Source organism: Motacilla alba, chromosome 3, assembly GCF_015832195.1.
Source record: "Motacilla alba alba isolate MOTALB_02 chromosome 3, Motacilla_alba_V1.0_pri, whole genome shotgun sequence".
Lineage (NCBI taxonomy): Eukaryota > Metazoa > Chordata > Aves > Passeriformes > Motacillidae > Motacilla > Motacilla alba.
In genome coordinates this window covers 68,830,236-68,849,996 of record NC_052018.1, presented here as the reverse complement: position 1 = coordinate 68,849,996, position 19,761 = coordinate 68,830,236, and the positions used below count along the sequence as shown (strand labels likewise).

General features: G+C 34.2%; 1 protein-coding gene across 10 annotated transcripts in view; it reads left to right on the top strand.

Annotated features, from left to right (window-relative positions):
• RYR2 (ryanodine receptor 2) overlaps positions 1–19,761 on the top strand; it is a 382,187-nt gene that overhangs the window by 217,117 nt on the left and 145,309 nt on the right. For all 10 annotated transcript variants that reach the window (XM_038130404.1, XM_038130398.1, XM_038130396.1 and 7 more), the window contains 4 exons: positions 1,722–1,825; positions 5,979–6,062; positions 9,130–9,289; positions 19,332–19,479. In XM_038130404.1, the coding sequence (XP_037986332.1) occupies positions 1,722–1,825; positions 5,979–6,062; positions 9,130–9,289; positions 19,332–19,479 (496 nt within the window). The remainder of the gene's footprint in view (positions 1–1,721; positions 1,826–5,978; positions 6,063–9,129; positions 9,290–19,331; positions 19,480–19,761) is intronic.

The window sequence follows — 19,761 nt, the reverse complement described above, 5'->3', positions numbered from 1 at the left end:
TGTGAATATGTGTGCTATTGAAATAATCAGATGCATCTGCATTTCTTTGTTTCTGTTCAATGTCACTGAACATTTAAAACCAGCCACAAAAATTAAAAATTGATGGATGAGTTCTGCCACTAATGTAATTTGTTTGCAAGGCAATAGATTTTTATTTTGTTCTCAGAAGAAAAAAAAAAAAGGAAACTACAAGGTAACCCACAAAATTTGTTAGCTATATGATAGAGTTATTATACATTTTAGTTGTAGGACAGAAATAGTGTCACTAGGGGAAATAAATTAATTCTGAGGAAAATACCTGACATTCAAGACTTAAATTAGATGTACACAGATCTAAACTCAGAGACTATATTCAATTTTTTTAATATACAGATTACCAAAGATCTTAGGAATCTGTAAATAAACATTTTCACTGCTAGGAAAAGACATTTCTCATTTTATCATCTCTTAAATTTTTTAAGTAGTTTGACAGTTGAATTGCCTGTGTTGTCTGTCCAGAGAACATTAATCCGATCAAATCAAGATAAATACCCCCTGGAGACTGTAAAGATTTTTCAGTCCAAAACATAAATAAATGACTGCTGTTCATTTTGAGAATTATGTGCTTGGATCAAAATGCAAAAACTAGGTTACTCAGCAATGTTATAGAGAAATGTGATTTTTTTTTCATTACACTAAATAAACTAGATTAAGTAATAGTGTAAATATCAATTTTGGAAAAATTATAACAATTAAGCCTTTTAATTTCTACTGTTAGCATTCAGTTTTCCAGCAGAATTTTCTGATTGACTAAAAATCAATAATGTTATTTTTCAAGAACTTCCACTTTGCACCATTAAAAGTTAATATAAATGGTGAACTTGTGGTCCATACAAGATTGACATGAAAATTTGACTGTGCAGATGTTAACAATAACATTGATGACTTTTAGGTAAAATATTCAAACTAATGTATTTTATGAAGCCTTTGTGGATGTTGTTGGCTGAACTCTAGCACGAGATGCCAAGTTGAGAGCTATAGAATGCTTGATTATCACAGCCTCCGAGGCTGCCTTTCTAGGTTTTGGCCAGTGTTAGATTAAAACTGTGTAAAATAGAGGAAGTTAAAAATGTTTTTGGTCAAATTTGCAAGTTTATAATATGTAGGATTTTGTAATTTATAGTCTGTATGTCTTTCCTACCACTACACTAAAAGTAAATTCATGTTCCACTCATATGTGGCTTCCTGACAGTCATATTCTGCTTCTGTGTACTGTAAGAAATAACTTAGAAACAAACATTTTCAGAATTAAGATACGTTGTTATTTTCATTGGGTAAGGATTTCAGTACTATCTCTATCAACATATTTATACAAACTGGATGTAGAATTTTTGAAACATGGGGCTTGAGGTGGTACTTTATGGCTGTATGTTAAAACAATATAGATTGCACTGTTCTTGAACTTTGCATATTTCCTGTGAACATATTTATAATAGCGTGTACAAATTTGCATTTATTTCACTTGAGATATGCAAATCTGAAGTTTATTTTCAAATGCAAATTATGTCTTGCTTGAACACTGATCATGCTCTGAGAATACAGAATACTTTCTGTTTGGAGGTGTTATCCAGTTTGAGTAATTCTAACAGGATCAGCTTTAAGTACCTTGTGGATTGGACTTGTTTTAAATTTCTTCTGGTTTTTGAGGCATGTTAAGCTTATTTTTTAAACTTTTTTCTCAGGTTAGAGACGACAACAAAAGACAACACCCATGCTTAGTGGAGTTCTCAAAATTGCCGGAGCAGGAAAGAAATTATAACTTGCAAATGTCACTTGAAACACTGAAGTAAGTTGCTAGAACTTTTGAAATTTATAGTTAGGGTTTCATAAGGAGCTGCAGTTTCCAGAATTATAAATTGACATTCCAATTAAAATTTGATGTCTAGGAGAGGGTAATAATATGCAAATGAGAGAGTGAGATACCATAATGAATTATGTATTTGGCACTGAAAATGACTTTGATAGAATGTCTTTTTAGAATTATTATGGTAATGCTGATTGTGAAATGAAAATTCAGACAGTTTTCATCTAGGAGGAAAGAAATAGATCCAAGATTTGAAAAAAACAATCTTTGCTTCTTTGGTTTTATTCAGTTTAGTTTAATTCTTTCAATTTTCTTTATTGATAAAACACATTTTGACACTCAATAGATATTTAAATTAAGAACTTTGCTTCAGGACCCCTTGTGCTATTTCTGTGTCAGTGTGCATGTTGCCACAGAGCAAACAGTAGCAGGCATTCCCTCTTGTGGATGAGTGGTTAGATGTGTGAATGTCATGGAAGCTCTCCAGTTGAAATGCTAGAAAATTTCAATGGGACATTAAAGGGTTTGTTGAAGTAATCTAGTTTTGTGGTTTACAAGGATACAATTCCTCACCTCAGCTTTTTCAATCAAGGAGGTGTGAGTTCTTACTTTGCTGTGAATTAATTGAAAAATCTATTAATGTAAGTAATTTCTCCCATATGTAGGATTGCATGTAGCCAACATGTAGAAATATCTCTCAAACTGATAAATGCTTGATGGTAGATGTGGTTCTCCAGTGGTGGTTCATCCATACTTGAAATCTATTCTTTCTTTTTTTTTTGCACTGTTAGAATATAGTTGCTTTTTACTATTCAGAGAGATTATAAATGATGAATGTCCACATGTGCTATTACTTTTCTGTGAAAATTTGTCCTATATTATTAAAATCCTTGCCATGTAAGCTGATAGTGCAATGTAGTGTTTACACTCCTAATAAAAGGCCTTTATGTCCCCATAGTAGAAAGCTATGTAGAACACTCCTAGAAATTCTTGCAGATTTCTTTTCAGGCCAGCTTCTCTGCACTATTTACTGATCTACCATTCCCACAGTAAATAAATTACTGTGTCAAACTGAGTACTTAAGGTCATATTTATGACCCTAAGTGCTAAACAGTTTCTGGAGGGATGGCTTGCCATTATTTAGAGGTAAAGCATTCAGAGAGAAATCAGACTGGAAGCAAGAAAATAAGTTCAAATTTTCTATGGGTAGATATTAGAATGAAAAGGAAAGTTTTTGAGCATTTCACATCAGCACAGTAATGTGCTAAGGATTCAGAATAGATTATTCCTTTTTAATGAAACTACAAAAGATGATGTCATTAACTTTCACTATTGGATATTTTCCTAGAATGCTCTATATAATATGGCTCAAACAGCAGAAAAATCATGCTCTCATAATTAAATGCACACTGCTAATGTTCCACTAAGTATTGAACAAATTTAATGAGTCCTTGGATGATTATTGGTTCAGTATCTGGTGCTTTTCTAATCTAACCCCGTAAAAAAATCCCCAAGTTATGGATTACTCTTTAAAAAATTAATTTTATTGATTACTTGAGAAAGTCTTTCCATTAAATCGATAATATCTAAAATATAAAGCATTCAGTCCTTTTATGTGTTTTAAAATTTGTATGCTTACTGAACTAAGTCTTCCTTACCTCCTTGTGTTAGTCCTTGTTTTCTGATAAATGACATAATAACAATTATAATTTTGATAATTTCTGATAATTTTGTAGTATTGAGTTGTATTTATCATGCAGACATCTGTTATGCGGGGATTAGGAGCTTCTTGCTCAGTTTGTTTCTACATGCTTGAAAATATGGAAAAATCAGTGCTCTAATCACTTCTATATGATCCATAGAAGATGACTTGATTGTAACCTATCTTGACTATTTCTTTACTAGATGTGTAGTCTACTAGCTGTCAGTCTTCACAAGGGGGAAAAGGAAAGCAAATGTTATTTTAAAATTTCTAATAATTTTCTTTACAGCTTGCATCAAATTTCACACTTGAAATAGTTGCAAAACATGGACAATAATGCTGACTATAATTTTGTTTTCCTTTGTGGTTTGTTATCAGTTTTGCTGCCAGATGAGAGTTAGAAACCAAGGAAGATCTAAGTGATATTATCTGATACAACATTTCTTTTCCATATACTGGGATCTTTGTATATTTTAAGTAAGATTGAATGCTTTTATGAGCTATAAAAATTACATACTGTAGGAAATGTCAAGATGCAGGAATGAGTTGCATGTGAAAATGTCATGGGATTAAAATATGCTTGCTCATACTGTTTCTGCACATGCTTATATATATATGTTTTATAGTTTGGTCTTGCATATTTTTCTGGTTGTTCTTGCTTATTATTTAGTACTGACTTTCCCATTTCTATGTATTTACTTAGTCTTGTGTGATAATTACATCTACCACTGTGATGATGAGAGCTACATTCAGCCACTTGTAGTTTTCTTGCTTAGGTTTGAAGGGCTTTAATGATCTTTCAGATTCTGCCAGTACAGTCTGTCATTTTATCCTCCTGTGGCACTCTTATTTGAATTTTTTTTGTTTGGGTAGAGATAATTCCTGGCTTACATTACAGAAGAATTAGGGTTACCAGAGGTTAGCTCCTCTGTACTGCATTTCACTATTAGATATGTTCTCCTACTTATGCTGGTGATGGCCCTTTAGGAATCATGTACTATTTATGCCAGTTGAAATTTAGCTGCATGGAGTAGCAGATAGTATGTTTTGCAGGAAGGGGCTACTGGATATTAGTTTCCTCATTTCTGATTTTACTGTCTAATTTTTAATCAGGGTTCACAGTCCATAGCAATAGAACCTACTTCATGTAGCTAGCACTAAAAATATGCTGTAATAATCTCCTTGAAACAGACAATTCATCTGCCAAAAGAAATAATGAAAAAAAAAAAGAAGAGTATTTAGGCTCTTTTTTTTCTCCCTCAAGTCAGTTCAAGAGCAGTAAATATAGTTGAAGCATGACCAGAAAATATCGTTCAGCTAGTGACAAGAACAAATAAAAACCTTCTTTGACACCTTTCTTCCACTTCGGGAAAATTTGGAATGGAATCCAAGGTATTTACACCTGTGATTTCTTCTGTAATCAGTTTCTTTCAAAGATATGGTTATCACCCTCAGGTTTTGAGAAAATTCTCATCTGACTCCAAAGTTAAGTCTCTGACTTTTGTCTAGGATTTCTGTTAATTTCGATGTCAATATTTTATTAATGCACCTAGACTAAAGAAAGACTATAAGCTAATGTGTAATATAGATGCAGGAACAAATAATTAATAATTTACAGATCAAATCCTGGAGACAAAGGAGATTTAAAATTTATGCTGCTGAACAGTGTGGCTATAAGGAAAGCAAGAAGTCTAAAGGAATCAGAAACCCAGTTAGTACTGTTGACCCTGTTTTAAGTTTATATAGATAGTGTTTGTTTTCTGAGATGACCTGAATTTTGCAGATTCAGGCCTCAATGGGCTGGTTCAGTGGCTCTGTGGTACAAGTCTTGTGGCAGGTACAAGACACACTGTCTAGAATGACTAAGATGGCTTTTGGCCTAATGCTTATCATGCATTCTGCTGTGAATTCTGTCTTCAGAAGTGTGTCCTAAAAAATCCAGATCCAAGTGAAATCTCTAAATAATGTCTTCTTCAGAATGAAGACACATTCTAAGGATAAGTGATATTTTATGCCTTTTTTATTTTATGGCTGTGATATAGGTTACAAAACATATAAAGATGTGGGTATGAAGCAGTATGAGTGAGTATGTAAACAGTATGAATAAGTATATAAAGCAGAAATAATATTTCAAGGGCAATCTTCAAAGTGACACCTCATAGATGAAATATACTACTATATGATAGCTCCGTTTTGAAGTACCTTACTCATATTTTTTTGGAACATCATGTGGCATTTTCTTAACACTATCAAAAAGCTTATTACATATACAAAAAGGCTGGTGTTGATCTTCCCATATTATACTGTAATAATTTCCATAGGTCTCATTTGTTTTATAGTGCCATTTATAGGCCCTATAGTGTGCCTATAAACAGTAGGAACCCTAAATATCAAAACATTATTAGTAATTGATCTCTGATTTCTGTGCCCTAGAACCCTGCTGGCGTTAGGCTGCCATGTTGGAATTGCTGATGAACGTGCTGAAGAAAAAGTGAAAAAAATGAAACTTCCAAAGAAGTAAGTTCAGTGTGTCTTCTTGTTAGGCAGTGTGAATTAAGTGAATTCTATTTTAACAATTCAATATTTACACTTCTGCTTTTATTAGTTCTTGGGCATGCATGTACGTGCAGGAATTCTCAGGAATTTTCAGCAATTTTCACATACCATAATTCACAATTTTTCTTCCAGATATTTGTCACCTGATGTGTAGACAAATTTTAGAGTTTTTTGTGCTATGTTGTAATGTCTGACATTCAGTTATGTGTTTCTTATATTTACTTTGTGTATCACAGAGGCTTTGTAAAGAATTTTTACAGTAAATTTGCCAATGTATTTTACAGCGCTGCAGATATTTAAAGGTGACCCTTTCGAAAGTTCTCAAATGGCCATGACTTGAGGTGTAGAGAACTAGTACAATCACCTGACTTTTCCAAGTGGTCTTGGATGTTGGCATCAGCATTGGTAGGACTGGGCTTAGCCTGGTATGGTATGGCCTCCACTACTACAGCTCTGAAACCAGCTCTCATGGCCCAGCCAAGTTGCCTAGGCTTCTTAGCACCAGTATAGACACACAGAGTTTGTGAATAAAGAACTTGGGAACTTCGACATAGTTGAGATAATGGAACTTTAGTTTCCTATTCCTATCTGACAGTCCTACTGCCCAACATATGCTTGAGCCCTGGGGATGAAGGAAGATTATATAATATGTAAAAAATCAGAAAGGTAAATGCCACAGTTTTACTAGGAGAGAACTTCTGCATGGTCTGTTATTCCTGAATTTAAGACAGTAATTTAGTTTGCTTGGTTATGACTCAGAGCAATGGTAAGTGCTGGTTGCTGAGTTCCTGCCACCAGTAGCAACTCATTGCTCTTCCCAGGAATGTGCTCTGTGCAGAAGCAGCTGTTTCTCTGGGATTGCATATCTCCATGATTCACTGCAATCCTTCACTTACCCATACATGTGTATTACATCCAGTCCCTAAGGCCAGTGTAACAACCTCTAGCACATTTAACTAAAGCACATTTTCTTTCTTCCTTTTGTGAGCCAAAAGCCTGTGCCTCATTTTGGCAAGATCCCTGCAGGCTTCTAGGTAATATTTTACTACAAGGTAGCTGTAAGAACCTGGACCATCAAGTCTTTAGTATCTACCACAGTGCACAGATTTACATACCATTGATATTACAGTTTCAGAATCCCTGATGTGGGGCTTTGCCAGAATGAATGGGAATAAAAGCAGGTTATTAATTTATTAATTTAAGTCGTCCCCGTCCCCCCCCCGTCCCCCCCGTCCCCCCCCCCCCCCCCCAAACTGTTCTTCAGTTTTGGTATTGCAAAATAACAGCTTATCTCTCAAAGAAGAAAAGATAGCTAGAGCCTTCTGTATTTTCATTCTGAATTTCTTGGGCAGAAGTATATGCCCATTTTGCAAGATTGTTCAAGTGAATCAAATTTCCTGCTTTTGAAAAACTGCAGCTAAATCTCAAGTCTGAAGAAATTATACTTTCTAATATTAGAAGTCCAATAATGTTGAAACTTTTTAATGTCATTAACCATCATAACTGTAGGAACCTGAAGTCATACCATACATACAAAGTTAGAATTTTGATACCTCACATATAATGGATTGAAAAAAACTAGCAAAAAGGAAAGGAAAACATTGTGGCTGTATTCTTAAAAGCTTGTGCAGGGGAGCGTGACTGGATGGAGCATAGTAATTGCCAACCTGACAAGTGTGCTAATTCCATATGTTTCACTATTTCCATTACTGCCTTGTTTTACTCATCTCACTGAAGTGACTTCACAGAAACCTGATGAAAGGTAACTATGAGGGCAGTGAACTCCTGTGGGGTCTTGCTGTAATAGAAACCTGCAGATTGGGAACTATGTGCATGCCTGATTTTGGAATGATGTTATTGAATTGTTGTTTTCTAACTTAAAATTTTCCTTTTTATTGTGGTAATTTTGGAGGAAGATTCAGCCTCTTATTTATAGATGTAATCCCTCTTAAATACCTGTCTGTTTTTAAATTATTGTTTTCAGCAAATAATTTGTTTAACTGTGTTTTAAAATGGTTGTTACAGAATAGAATTAACTAGTTAAGATTGGTAAAATATTTGAATATTTTAGGATATAAATGGGGGTAAATACTGTTTAGTTTTATGTGTTTTTCTCTGTCAATACAAATAAAGAAAATTACCAAGTTATTTAGAAAATAATTGAGCAATTATTTAAACTAGCCATTCTTTATACACCTCAGGGTGTAAAATTTCGATGAGAGAATGCTGTTGCTTATTTTCCACAGACTCCTTGTGTTTCAACCAAAATAGTTTTTTCTATGCATGAGGAGAACTGCAATCATAGAATCACTTAGGTTGGAAAAGACCTTTAATGCTTTACGTCCTCTGTTGAAGGTTTGCTCATAAGTAAAGTAGGAGATTTCTATTATTAATGAGAAGGGAATAACTTTATAAAAGTAGCATTCCTAGGAGTGCTAAAAAAAGTGAGGAAGCTGCCTTTCTATTCTGAAGTCATGCTTAAATTTAAGCATTTGCTCCTATGGTTTGAAGGAGAGTTAAGGTGTGAATTATTATGAAGACATTATAAGGTGGATTTCAAAACTGGTCTTGAGTAAGCTGTTTGAACTGCTCTGTCTCTTAGCATCTGTTTATGCAAGAGAAATAATATATTTTCTTGTTTCAGTAGGAAGTAGATAGAATTTAGTAAGTATTGTCGTCTGCTCAGAGGTAGAAATAAAATTGTTGATATAAGCATTTAGATAAACAACATCTTAATCTGCTACTTTGAATATGTGGCATTACTAAAATGCTTTAAAAACAATTTTAGTTTAGACCATTTTGGATAGCGTTCATTATAATTCCATCACGATGCAATTAGCTTGAAACAAAATCAAAATGAAAACCAAATTAGTAATCAAATGTAAATTATTATTCTTTATGTTCAAAGGTAGATATCATGTTTATATAGATATGTTGCATAGATGTTATTTCTTTATTTTAGTGTTTTCTCTTACTTTTCAGCAAGAAAAAAAAAAACTAACTGCAAGTTCTGGTTTTTATTCAACAGCTATCAGTTGTTGAGTGGATATAAGCCAGCACCCATGGATCTGAGTTTTATCAAACTGACCCCCTCTCAAGAAGCTATGGTGGATAAACTAGCAGAGAATGCTCACAATGTGTGGGCAAGGGACCGTATAAGGCAAGGCTGGACATATGGCATCCAGCAGGTAAGTGCTAACTTCAGACACTTCAACCAGCACTTATCTATTGAGATATTTCACAGCCAAATGGGAATAATGGTGACACACAGTCAGGAAAAAATGGCTAGTGAATGCAAGATTGTCAGTCAAAAAAAAAAAAAAAAACAAACCAAAAAACAAAACAAACCAAAACATAATTTAAAGCAATCTTGCTAAATAGCAGTATGAGACTCTTTTACAAGCAGTATTAAAAAGCTTGGTGGTGTATTCTTGTACGCTATCTAAATCTCAGGGTGAGAAAATTGCATGCAGGAAGCTAACATGCTCCAGTATTTTAGGAAATGTAAATATTGACTTTTACTAGGGGAATCATTTAAATGTTTGCAATTCTGGGAATTGAATAATTTTGTTTATCCAGGAAAATAAGAATGTAAACTTCTAGTAATAACTTTGCTGATATGTTATATTTCTGGCAGAAGCCGTGAAATGAGAATGGTTAAGTCAGTCTCAAAGTTCCAGACCTACTTTAGTTGTTCTGCTCCAGTGAATATGAATATTATTTGGTAGTTATCCCAATGTGTTACAAGAGAGGAGAGTAAAAATAAAGCATGGTGGATTATTAAAAGCAAAACTCAGGTTCTTTGGTTTCTTTAAAAAACCATAAAACCAGTCAATTGGGTATATCATGAGCCTAATTTAATATTTTCCAAGACAGCTTCTACATCAGTTTTCCTTTAAGATTTTCTAGTCTTTTTGTGATTGGTTGTGAATTTTATAAACAGAAAGGTCTCTTCATTTATGTTCATTAATGTGTGGTAGCATTTCACAGTGAAATTTTAGGAGAATTTACCCCTGGGGGAAAAAATGAGTTTGCATGGTTTTGTGCTGAGCATAAGAGGTCATTATTTTTTGCAAAAATGAGCTAGAGCTGTTTTGTAGGTACATACCCTTCTCTTCCTTGTTTTTGACAAAAATTTGAGTTATACATTTCAGTGCCACATACGTCAAATTTTGTTCTTCTAAAAGACCAAAATTCATGTTATTTGCAAAACTTTTGTGTAAAATAATAAAATAATCTGGGTTTTTATATATAAAGTTAAGCACTTCACCTCATCACATACATGTAGGCTTATGTGATAAAATATGCTGCATATCTGCATTTCAGTATTGTTCATTATAGTGTCTTACTATGAACCTGTCATGTTACTATGTAAGCTATTTAGGAAATCTATGTTCTGTATTTGGGTCTAGACAGATAGTGAGTCAATTCCCCTGTTTGCAGACTGGAATATATGTATATTCTCTACTAGAAAACACTGAAGATAATTCAGTGTTTGTGCAACTCCCCTGCTTTCCTCAGGAGCAAATTTTTCCCTAATACTGCACCTTTAAGCAAGAGGTGGCCTTTTGAAATGCTGTTAGCATTTCTGATGGAACATGAATCATGAGAAGTGTTGGAGGTAATGGTTTTCTGTTGTCAGGTAGGGGGAGGGGATTAATTAGTATTGAACTCAATATTTCAATCCTGTGTTTATGGAGTCAGTGCACAGTTCATTTCTAGAATGAAAAACTGTATGTTCAAAAGAAATATTTCTGATATATAAAAGAAGGCGCTCCAGAACTTATACCATGTCTCCCATATTTTTTATTCTTCCAGAAGCTAATCATTTTCAGCACAGGAACTTGCCAGCTGGGAGCTTTGAAATGAATGAAAATTGGGAAATTGTTACAACTTTGATAGAAACTTGACATAGCCCAAAATTAAATTTAGTTTTGCAACAGAATTTATTGGTTAAGATAAAGTTAAGAAGTTTCTGGAATCAAATGCATCTCTTAACTAATTATATTTCTAAGTAGCTTTGGGAAAATCTAATCTTATGACTCACATCTAGCGAATAAACTTTCTTACATCTTGAAGATAATTTAACCTACCCTTTGTATTGGTGTATCTTTGAAAAAAACCCACAAATAATTTTGCCATACTTATTGGAGTGAATTTGCAGCTAAATTGCATGTTTTCTGAATTAGTGAGGTATTAAGTAGGAAAGTCAGTTAAATGGTGATGTCAAAGACTTTCCCAGTGTTGCTGGTTTGGGAATAATATATAAAAGATGTAATGGGATTGAGTGGCAATGAAAAAATGTCTCCTTTACATCTTCACAATATTTTTATTATACACTGTCTTTATGTATGTTTTGATGTGCCTGTTGATATAGAAGGTTTTGCATTTGACGAGGTATGATGTGATTGTCATAAATCATTTATTTTACTGTGACTCTCAAAAGGCAGTGGAGTTGCTCAACAACTTGGATTTTAAAAACACCCCAAAAAACATTGATCAGACAAATCTAGTCTGAGAATTAAACACTTCAGAAGAATTATAAAGTCTGTCTTATGTTCTTAGTGCTGTGCTTAGGGAAAGAGACTAAACTGACTGTTGAACCTAAAATGTTGTAGCCCTGTGAGGAGACATTTTTGAGCCTCACCAGGAGAGAGCAGAGGGGAAAAAGGACTCTGATCTACTTGCTGAACAGCTCTCTGTATTTTATCTACTGACTCCTAAAATAGTTTCCTGAGGGAAGCTATGGGAACTCTGGCCTTCCCTAGGCTCCCTTCCTAATAAATGTGCTGCTCGTTGGATGACAAAGTTTAACGTGAAAATTAAATCTCTGCTCACTTATTAAAATTTATAGTCTGGTGTGAGAAAACTCATGGCAGCTAGAGGTTTTGTTTAAAACCCCTTAGCCTTGTAATTACTGAGTGGTACATTACCCATCATTCAAGAGTTTTAAAAGATTGACTCCATAACCTAAAAGATGACTGACTAGACAAATAGGATTTACATATCTACATCCATTCTGATGGCCAAGGACAAGTTTTTGTATAAAAATGTTGTTGGATTGGTAGCCCCTAGTTAAGTTTTCAGGTATTTTTTAAGCAGTCGGTGTGTATCAAGCTCTGATTTTGACTACAGGGTTATGCTCTGAAAGAGTTCTAGACAAATTCTTCTGCTCTAGATCTTGACTGGGCTTAGGTATATATGATAAATATTTAACTCTTCTTCCTCATCAAGACAAAGACAGTTATGGGCATGCAGAGAAGAGTCTGGAGCATTTAAAACTAAAAAGCTTAAGTTCCTATGAAGTTGATCACATTTGGAGTTGGAAAGACAATTAATTGGGGTTTTACAGTCCTGAGTGCTTATGCTTTAAGCATCAAAGTTTTTTTTCTGACTGAAGACTTTTGTGCGCTGAGTTGTGCACTGTTCTTGAGAATTCAGTGTAGTGGTGCAATGAGCAGTGTCATAGTTATGCTTTCTGCAGAGTATGATTGTAAATGTGGACAAGGGCTCCGAAATATTGATGACCTTCAGGAAGCAGATTTACAAGGTCAACAGTATACTTTACTCCCTAGTTCCTGGCAGACAAGTTAGCACAGTCTCGTGGATAATTAAACACGTAGATGATGACCTTTTTCAACAATAGTATGTCTTGCAGAAGGTGCCGTGCTTTGGATATTGATGTTGATTTGTTCTTAATTCCTGTAATCTTTCTCTTTTCAAATATTTCTTTTTCTTCTGGAAAAAAGACCAACAGCTGAGTTTCAGGAGTGCTTACAGATAACAAATACCATTTATTAAAACTCATGAGAAGAGAGCAAAAGAGCAAGGTGCTCCTTTCTGGGTGCAGTGCAGAGATGCCTCTCATTTAGCTGGCATACCTATTACATGGCAAGCTGCTTTCTCTAGGTGTTGTCCACACTGCTACATGCTTCTGCTTGACTCCAATGGATTTATTTAATGGGCTACATTTTGTCATCCCATCATATTAGTGTGGCATGCTTTGGTACTGGAGTGATATAGTGACATGATGCTGTGCTGTATAATACCATTAACAGATCTTGCAGAGCTGTAAAATAGTTTCTTAAGGGAAAGAAGCTTACAGATGTTTTCAAGTAGATGAACTAATCACTGGGAAATGTATTATGAACAGCAGTTGTGCTGTGGCTGTAGGATGAATTGAATAATGTAGTAGGTCTGTTCAGTATGAGAGACTCATCATTTTGTGATTATATAAAATGAAAAAATTAAAGGGATACTCTCAAGTAGTTAAAGTATAAACTATTTCTTTCTTTAAAAACTGTTGAGGAAAACACCTTCCAACTTCCAGGTTTTTTTTCTTCTTCTAAATCCATTACTGCTTGTCAGGCTTTTTTCTTAACAAGATATAACAAGTTACATTTTATTCATGACTATATGCAGTATTTTTGTTCTGCTGCTGCAGAGCCAGCCAGCCAGCCAGGAGAGGGAGCACAAGCTAGCTAATAAATCTTGTTCCCAGAACTGTCGTGACAGTTGTGATGACACTGATCACAAACAAGTATTTTTTGGTAGTAGAGACTCACAGTTGCTTATTGCTCCATGAAGGGAGAAAGCAGAAGGAGCGAAACAGGTAGGAAAAAATATGTATTTCTGCTTAAAAGAACATATTCAGTTGCAAGGTTAAGTGGAAAAACAAGCACAAAAATCAGTATGAAAATACTTGACAATGTTCCTTTAAGGGAGAACATGATTACCTGCAAGTTGGTGGTCATGGAACTGGGGAAATGGTAAATGTACAGATAAAGGAGTTAGATCCAGGCAAAGAAGCTATATAGCCTTGCTGTAAATGAATTAAAATAATCACATTTGTGCTATGAGAGAAGGCTTTTTTTTTTTTTTAATGGATTTTGATATTAAGTCCTGTCATAATTACATGAGTTTTTTTCATTTGGTTACTTTTAAGAAATTTTTCTTAAAAAGATAATGGAAAAATAGCACTTTAGTGCTATTTTTTTAGTGCTAAGTATAAAAGCATGTATTTGTGACTATATCTTCATAATCTAATGGAAAATATTCAGAGCTCGTATAAGCTCATATAAGTTTATCCATGAATTTAGAGTATATTTTGGCATATCCATGAACTTACTGTATTTTTGGCATTCATAAAACTGTGATTTTATGCATACAGGAGAATCGTAACATCCATATGACTAAGGGAAAGACAGAAAAGAAAAGAGTAAAGCTTAGAGATCAGAAAGCAAATGAAAATAATTTAAAGTACATTATCTGCCTCGTTCCCTCTTCCTGAATACATGACTTCTAGGTCTCCCCACTGGTTGTAGAGATCACAGGAAAAGATTCTTTCACCTTTTGCTTATGTACATTGCCACATATCTGGACAGCTTAATCAATGGATATCTTGCTTTTTCTCCATATTGTGTTGTGGTCTGGCTAGAAAAGCTACCAATCAGAAACCCCATTTATTCTGAAAAAAAGAAAAAGTAGTAAAATATCACAGCTTTAACAATTGTTTATAAATATTGGCAACTTAAAATTTTCCTTCCGCTGTGCAAAAAACATCTTAAAAAAGATGCTCTGAAGTTCCTGTCCTAGAATAGTCAGTTAGTATTGCTAAGCAATTATATGAAATCTTACTTCTCTTTGACCCAAAAATGCAAGGCATTTTGGTCTTTTAAAGTCAAGGTCTTATATTTTTAGATGGAAAGTATATGGCATCATCAGTTAAGATCAGGTGTTGGTCTTCTCAGGCTACCTAAGGCTGAAATGCAGATGAGGCATTGTTATGGAAAGGCGGGCTGAGTGAAGTATGCATGCGTGGGAAAAATCAAGTTGTTGCTTATTTTTTCATAAAATATATATAAAGCCAGCATCTTGTCCTTGTAAAAACCACTTATGTTACCTCACTTTGACATTTTACATGATTTATACTGATATATTAGTTCCTTCCATTTATAGTCAGGGCACATTCTGCCAGGCATTCCATATGGCTACAGTCCTCAGTGAAGATGGCAGAAGCTGTACATGTATTACTAAGGATACACGTACTTCCAAGGTTAGAACTCAGCTGCTAGTATGAAGAATACAACCTCTTCTTTGTTTAGGTGCATTTGGATTATTAACATTGCTAAGAATATGGCTTTGTTGTGCTTTCTGGTTCTAATGCTCTGGACTTTGAAAATTTCTTTTTTAGTAAATACCAATTCAGAATTGTATTTTTCCTTTTCCCCTATAAGATGATTTTTTATTTTCATGGTCTCTGGTTAAACACGAGGTGCTATGATAGGTGTGAAAAAGCTAGCCCTCTGGATAGCGAGGCATGAAAGGTATGGTGTGGGTAATAAATGATCCTGCTCGCAGTGCCCGTGCTGCACACACACATGGTGGCTCCCTGGTTTTCTGGCAGCACTGCTGGCAAGCTTGCCCTGCAGCATTTGTTGTGGCAATTGCTCAGAAATCTTTGTGATAGTGAGAGGTGTGGATCTTGCGTGTCGATGGAGATAGGACAGCAAGCGGAATCAATTCACAGCTGTGGAATGAGGGTGTGCTAATGGTGCAAAGGGAGCTGAGAAAACAACAGCATGTCTGTCTCACTGGACATGTGCTGAAATACTTTAAATCACAAAATGGGTCTTCCCAATTAATTATTATCATATTTTTCCTGCACTCTTCCTACTATGTGTTTTAACTTTTCAGTCTTTTCCTATTATTCTTTCTGTTAAGCACTTATCTACATATGTTTCTGGTGACCTTTTGTTCCCTGTAGTCTAGTGGTCTCTGCTATTTCTGAAATTCTTAGATATTTGGGAAGGTCCAGGAGTGCACAGCTTTGCAATACTACATTTATAACTCTGAAAACTACGTTATTATTTTCAGATGTCTTTTAGAGGCTTATATGATGCTTTGTTTTTTGTTACTGAATTAGCGCTGAAGCACGCAACTGTATTACACATGCTGCATCTCTCAATAGGTTCTTTTAGAGCTGTTAGTAGAATTTGACTATGGTTTTCTCTGCTGCTGAAGATGGTATGGAAATCCCTCGTTTCATTCTTACATGAGATCTGTCTAGGCAAGTTCCAAGACCAGTTGTAGGCCCAGTGCCTTGAGATCAGTTATCAGTTATAGACACGTCACAGACTCATTGAACAAAAGAATGCACTTTACATCTGACATGTGTTTCCGTGGAGTTACTTTGCACCAGTGTTCTTTACCTGTCACGGGAGTTTTAAGAGGCTTGTGGATGTTTTTTGATGTGTGTGTTTAGGTATTTTTTACTGTAGTTTTTTTCCTTTTAAGAGCTACATGTAGTTTAAAAAATTTAGGTAGTTAAATCGGCCCATTGTTGACCAATTATTGCCTAATTGATAACCTTATATATCCTACAAAAAAAGTGTGTGAGTGCCCATTCAAATAGTTGTTTGTCTGTCATTTGCTATCTATATCAGAATCTGCCATGTACGCTGTGAAAAGTAACACTGACTTTTCATGGTCAGTGCTATATCACAGACGTTTAACATTATTACTTCCATCCAGGGCACATTCTGCCAGGCATCCCAACTTTTTATGGTTGCAATATTTTCCTAAGTAAAGTAAATTAAATTCTAAATTATTAATGGATGTTTGTCACATGAAATGAAGACAAAGCTGTGTAATAAAATACATAGGTTTTCCCCCCCTTTTTTATGTGATGTGATAGGTTCTGAATTCAAAACCAAAGAATTATATAAATATCATGTATGCTACCCAGCTCAAACCATTTGTCTGTTAACAAGTAGTTGCCAGACAAACTCTATACAATCTGGAAATTTCTGGCAAAAAAACTTGAAAAAATTAGATTGAATGTTAAAACTTATTTTAACAGTCTACAAGAACATCCTTGTATTGAGTAGGAGGAATTCAGTCTCTGTACTGCTTGGAAATGTACTCAGTAAAAATTACCACTCTTAGCTAATCAGTTTTCTTGTTGACTTGATTGCAAATGTGCAAAGCTCAATCACTATACAGGATTATTCTCTACACTTACACCAGAGAGGTGCAGAAGGTCATTAGTGCTAAAACTTACGATGAATATAACAATAAGAGCGCCTAATTCAGAAATTAGTAACACATTCAAAATTTAAATAGATGTGTACTAGGAAAAAAAAAAAAGAACAAAGTTGTTAAGGGAAAATTCTTCTCTCACATTCAAATTCAAAGATGTAGCCAGTCTTGAATAGGTGAAAAAGGTCACAATGTTATTAGAAAAAAGGTCACAATGTTATAAAATTAGATCCAAGGGAAAAATCTGTCAATTCAAGTTGGTTTAATACATTTAATTTCTGTATTCTTTTTTTTTTCCTCTCCTTGCTCTCATTTTGTGCTTAGCCATTTTAAAAGCACTTATACAATATTTCATTTTATACATTGTTATCAGCTGATTGCCTATATGTTAATTTGTGTTAATGGTTGCTATGGCAACTACAAATGCATTAGTCTAACATTATATCATGCATAAGAAGTTACATATTTATTATTCCAAACTTTGATTTTTTAAAGACACTATTTCACAATGTTTTTTGGACATAGAGTGCTTCAAAGGAAATTATTTCTCTTTTTTGTGTCCTTTCAATAACAAATAATCAAACTCATAGTGTTTCATTACCTCACATGTTAAAGTGAATACTCTTACATCAAAAAAATTTCTCATAACAGTTACTTCAGCATTTGCTTGAAGGACACAGACCTTTTTCACATCTACCAAATTAAACATTGGACGAAGCAGGATGGCAGCTTAAGAATTTGGAACAAATATAAAAAGTGGATCTCTCAAATGGTATTAGTGTTGGCCCTGCTACTGTCCTTTCCACAATATAATTAGAGCTGATATGGTTTTGTAATTTGTGTCACTAGCAATGCATTACCTTTATCTTTCTGTTAGCCCTTTTAGCATGTAGGTAATGCCTTAATATTTCTTCTCCTAGAGGAATAACTTGTAGGACCAGATTTAATCAAGCACTGGTTTATAACTGACCTTTCAGTATCTGCTCACTATGACAAGGCAAGAGGCAGATAGTCTTGCATCTAAGCATTTAAAGGGTAGCAAAAGATGCCTGCAAGATTTTTTTTCAGAATGGATGTTCCATTTCTTCTCTTTATGAAAAGATAGAATTGAAACCACATATATTCCTAAAACTAGAACTGTAATGCTGTAAAAGAAGTAAGGTATTTTCAGTAGACACTGTCTTCAAAAATAAATAAGCATTGATTGTGGACTTCATAATAAATCTAACCAATAATAAAAGTCTCTCAACCGCAGCTATTTTTATATGCTATGTCCACTCTGTAATTTTTTAAATAAATATAGAGATTAGGAAAAACATAGAGAGTTCTTTGCATGGTTTCTCTCATCGCCAACAAATTCTGACAGGATGTAGGAAGAAAATATAGACAAGAAAACAATTCTGTTAGTCATTAAAAATTATATTAGCCACCTAAATAATCCAGTTAAACACTGCTTTCAAATAAGATAGTTTTGCAGTAGAGGAAAAACTAATCAATGTTTTCTAATAAACCTAAAATTCAAAGAATAAACGTTACCAATATTTTCATTTCAGCTGGAGAGAGTTAGTTCAATTATCTATTGCAAAAACTCTACACATGGAACACATAATTCATATTCAAAGCAAAACCCTTTATTTTTGAAAAATTCATGTCTTAAATAGTTGTTATAGTAAGGCACACATTATCTCTTTCGTAATTTATTAATTATTGTTGCACACATTTATTATGTTTTATTAGTAGTAATTTGCTTTTTTGTTTTTATCACATTTATTATTTGGGCATTTTGCATATTGATGGTACAGTAATGTCAGCTTTAATTAGAAACAAGTTTCTTATGATGGCTGCTTCATAAACAGTGTATGAAATATAATTCTTTTGACTTTTCTGTCATTCTCTTTGGCTCTACCATTGTTTCTGTGGTTTGTATTGTTAACTTATTCAGTAAATTTGACAGAAATTTGCAGCAGGTAAAAGAATCAGAGCTTTGTTTATTTGTGTGCATCACTTTTTTTGGTGAATTCAGTCTTGTAGTTTCTAGACTATTGCAATTTCTCTGATTCCTTGCCATATTTGAAGTTACATGATTTCAGTTGGCATAACAGTAACTTTTATGTTGTTACTGAAGAATAATCTTGTCTGTAAGATAAAACACAGTTTCTGAAATTGAACTGGTTTTTCCTACTAATGCAGGATGTGAAAAACCGACGGAACCCTCGCCTCGTTCCGTATGCTCTTTTGGATGATCGAACAAAGAAGTCCAACAAAGACAGTCTTCGGGAAGCAGTCCGCACCCTTCTAGGCTATGGTTACAATTTGGAAGCTCCTGATCAAGATCATGGTAAATAATTTTGGCTTTTTTTCTCAAAAAATGGTTAGAATTTTCCACTCTGCTACTGAATTTTTTCATCCAGTAAAACATTTCGAATGGATGTTTCCAAATATAATAGGTCCTTTTCTCTGTCTTCTCTTCTCTTAGATCTCAATTTCTTTCTTTCCTTTTTGTTTTCTTTCCTTGTCCTGTGGCCTCAAATGAATATTTACAAAATATTACATTTTTACATTTTAAAGCAATTATTTATAATTTAAACCAATCAACACAATTTTTGGGAATAGTTTTTAT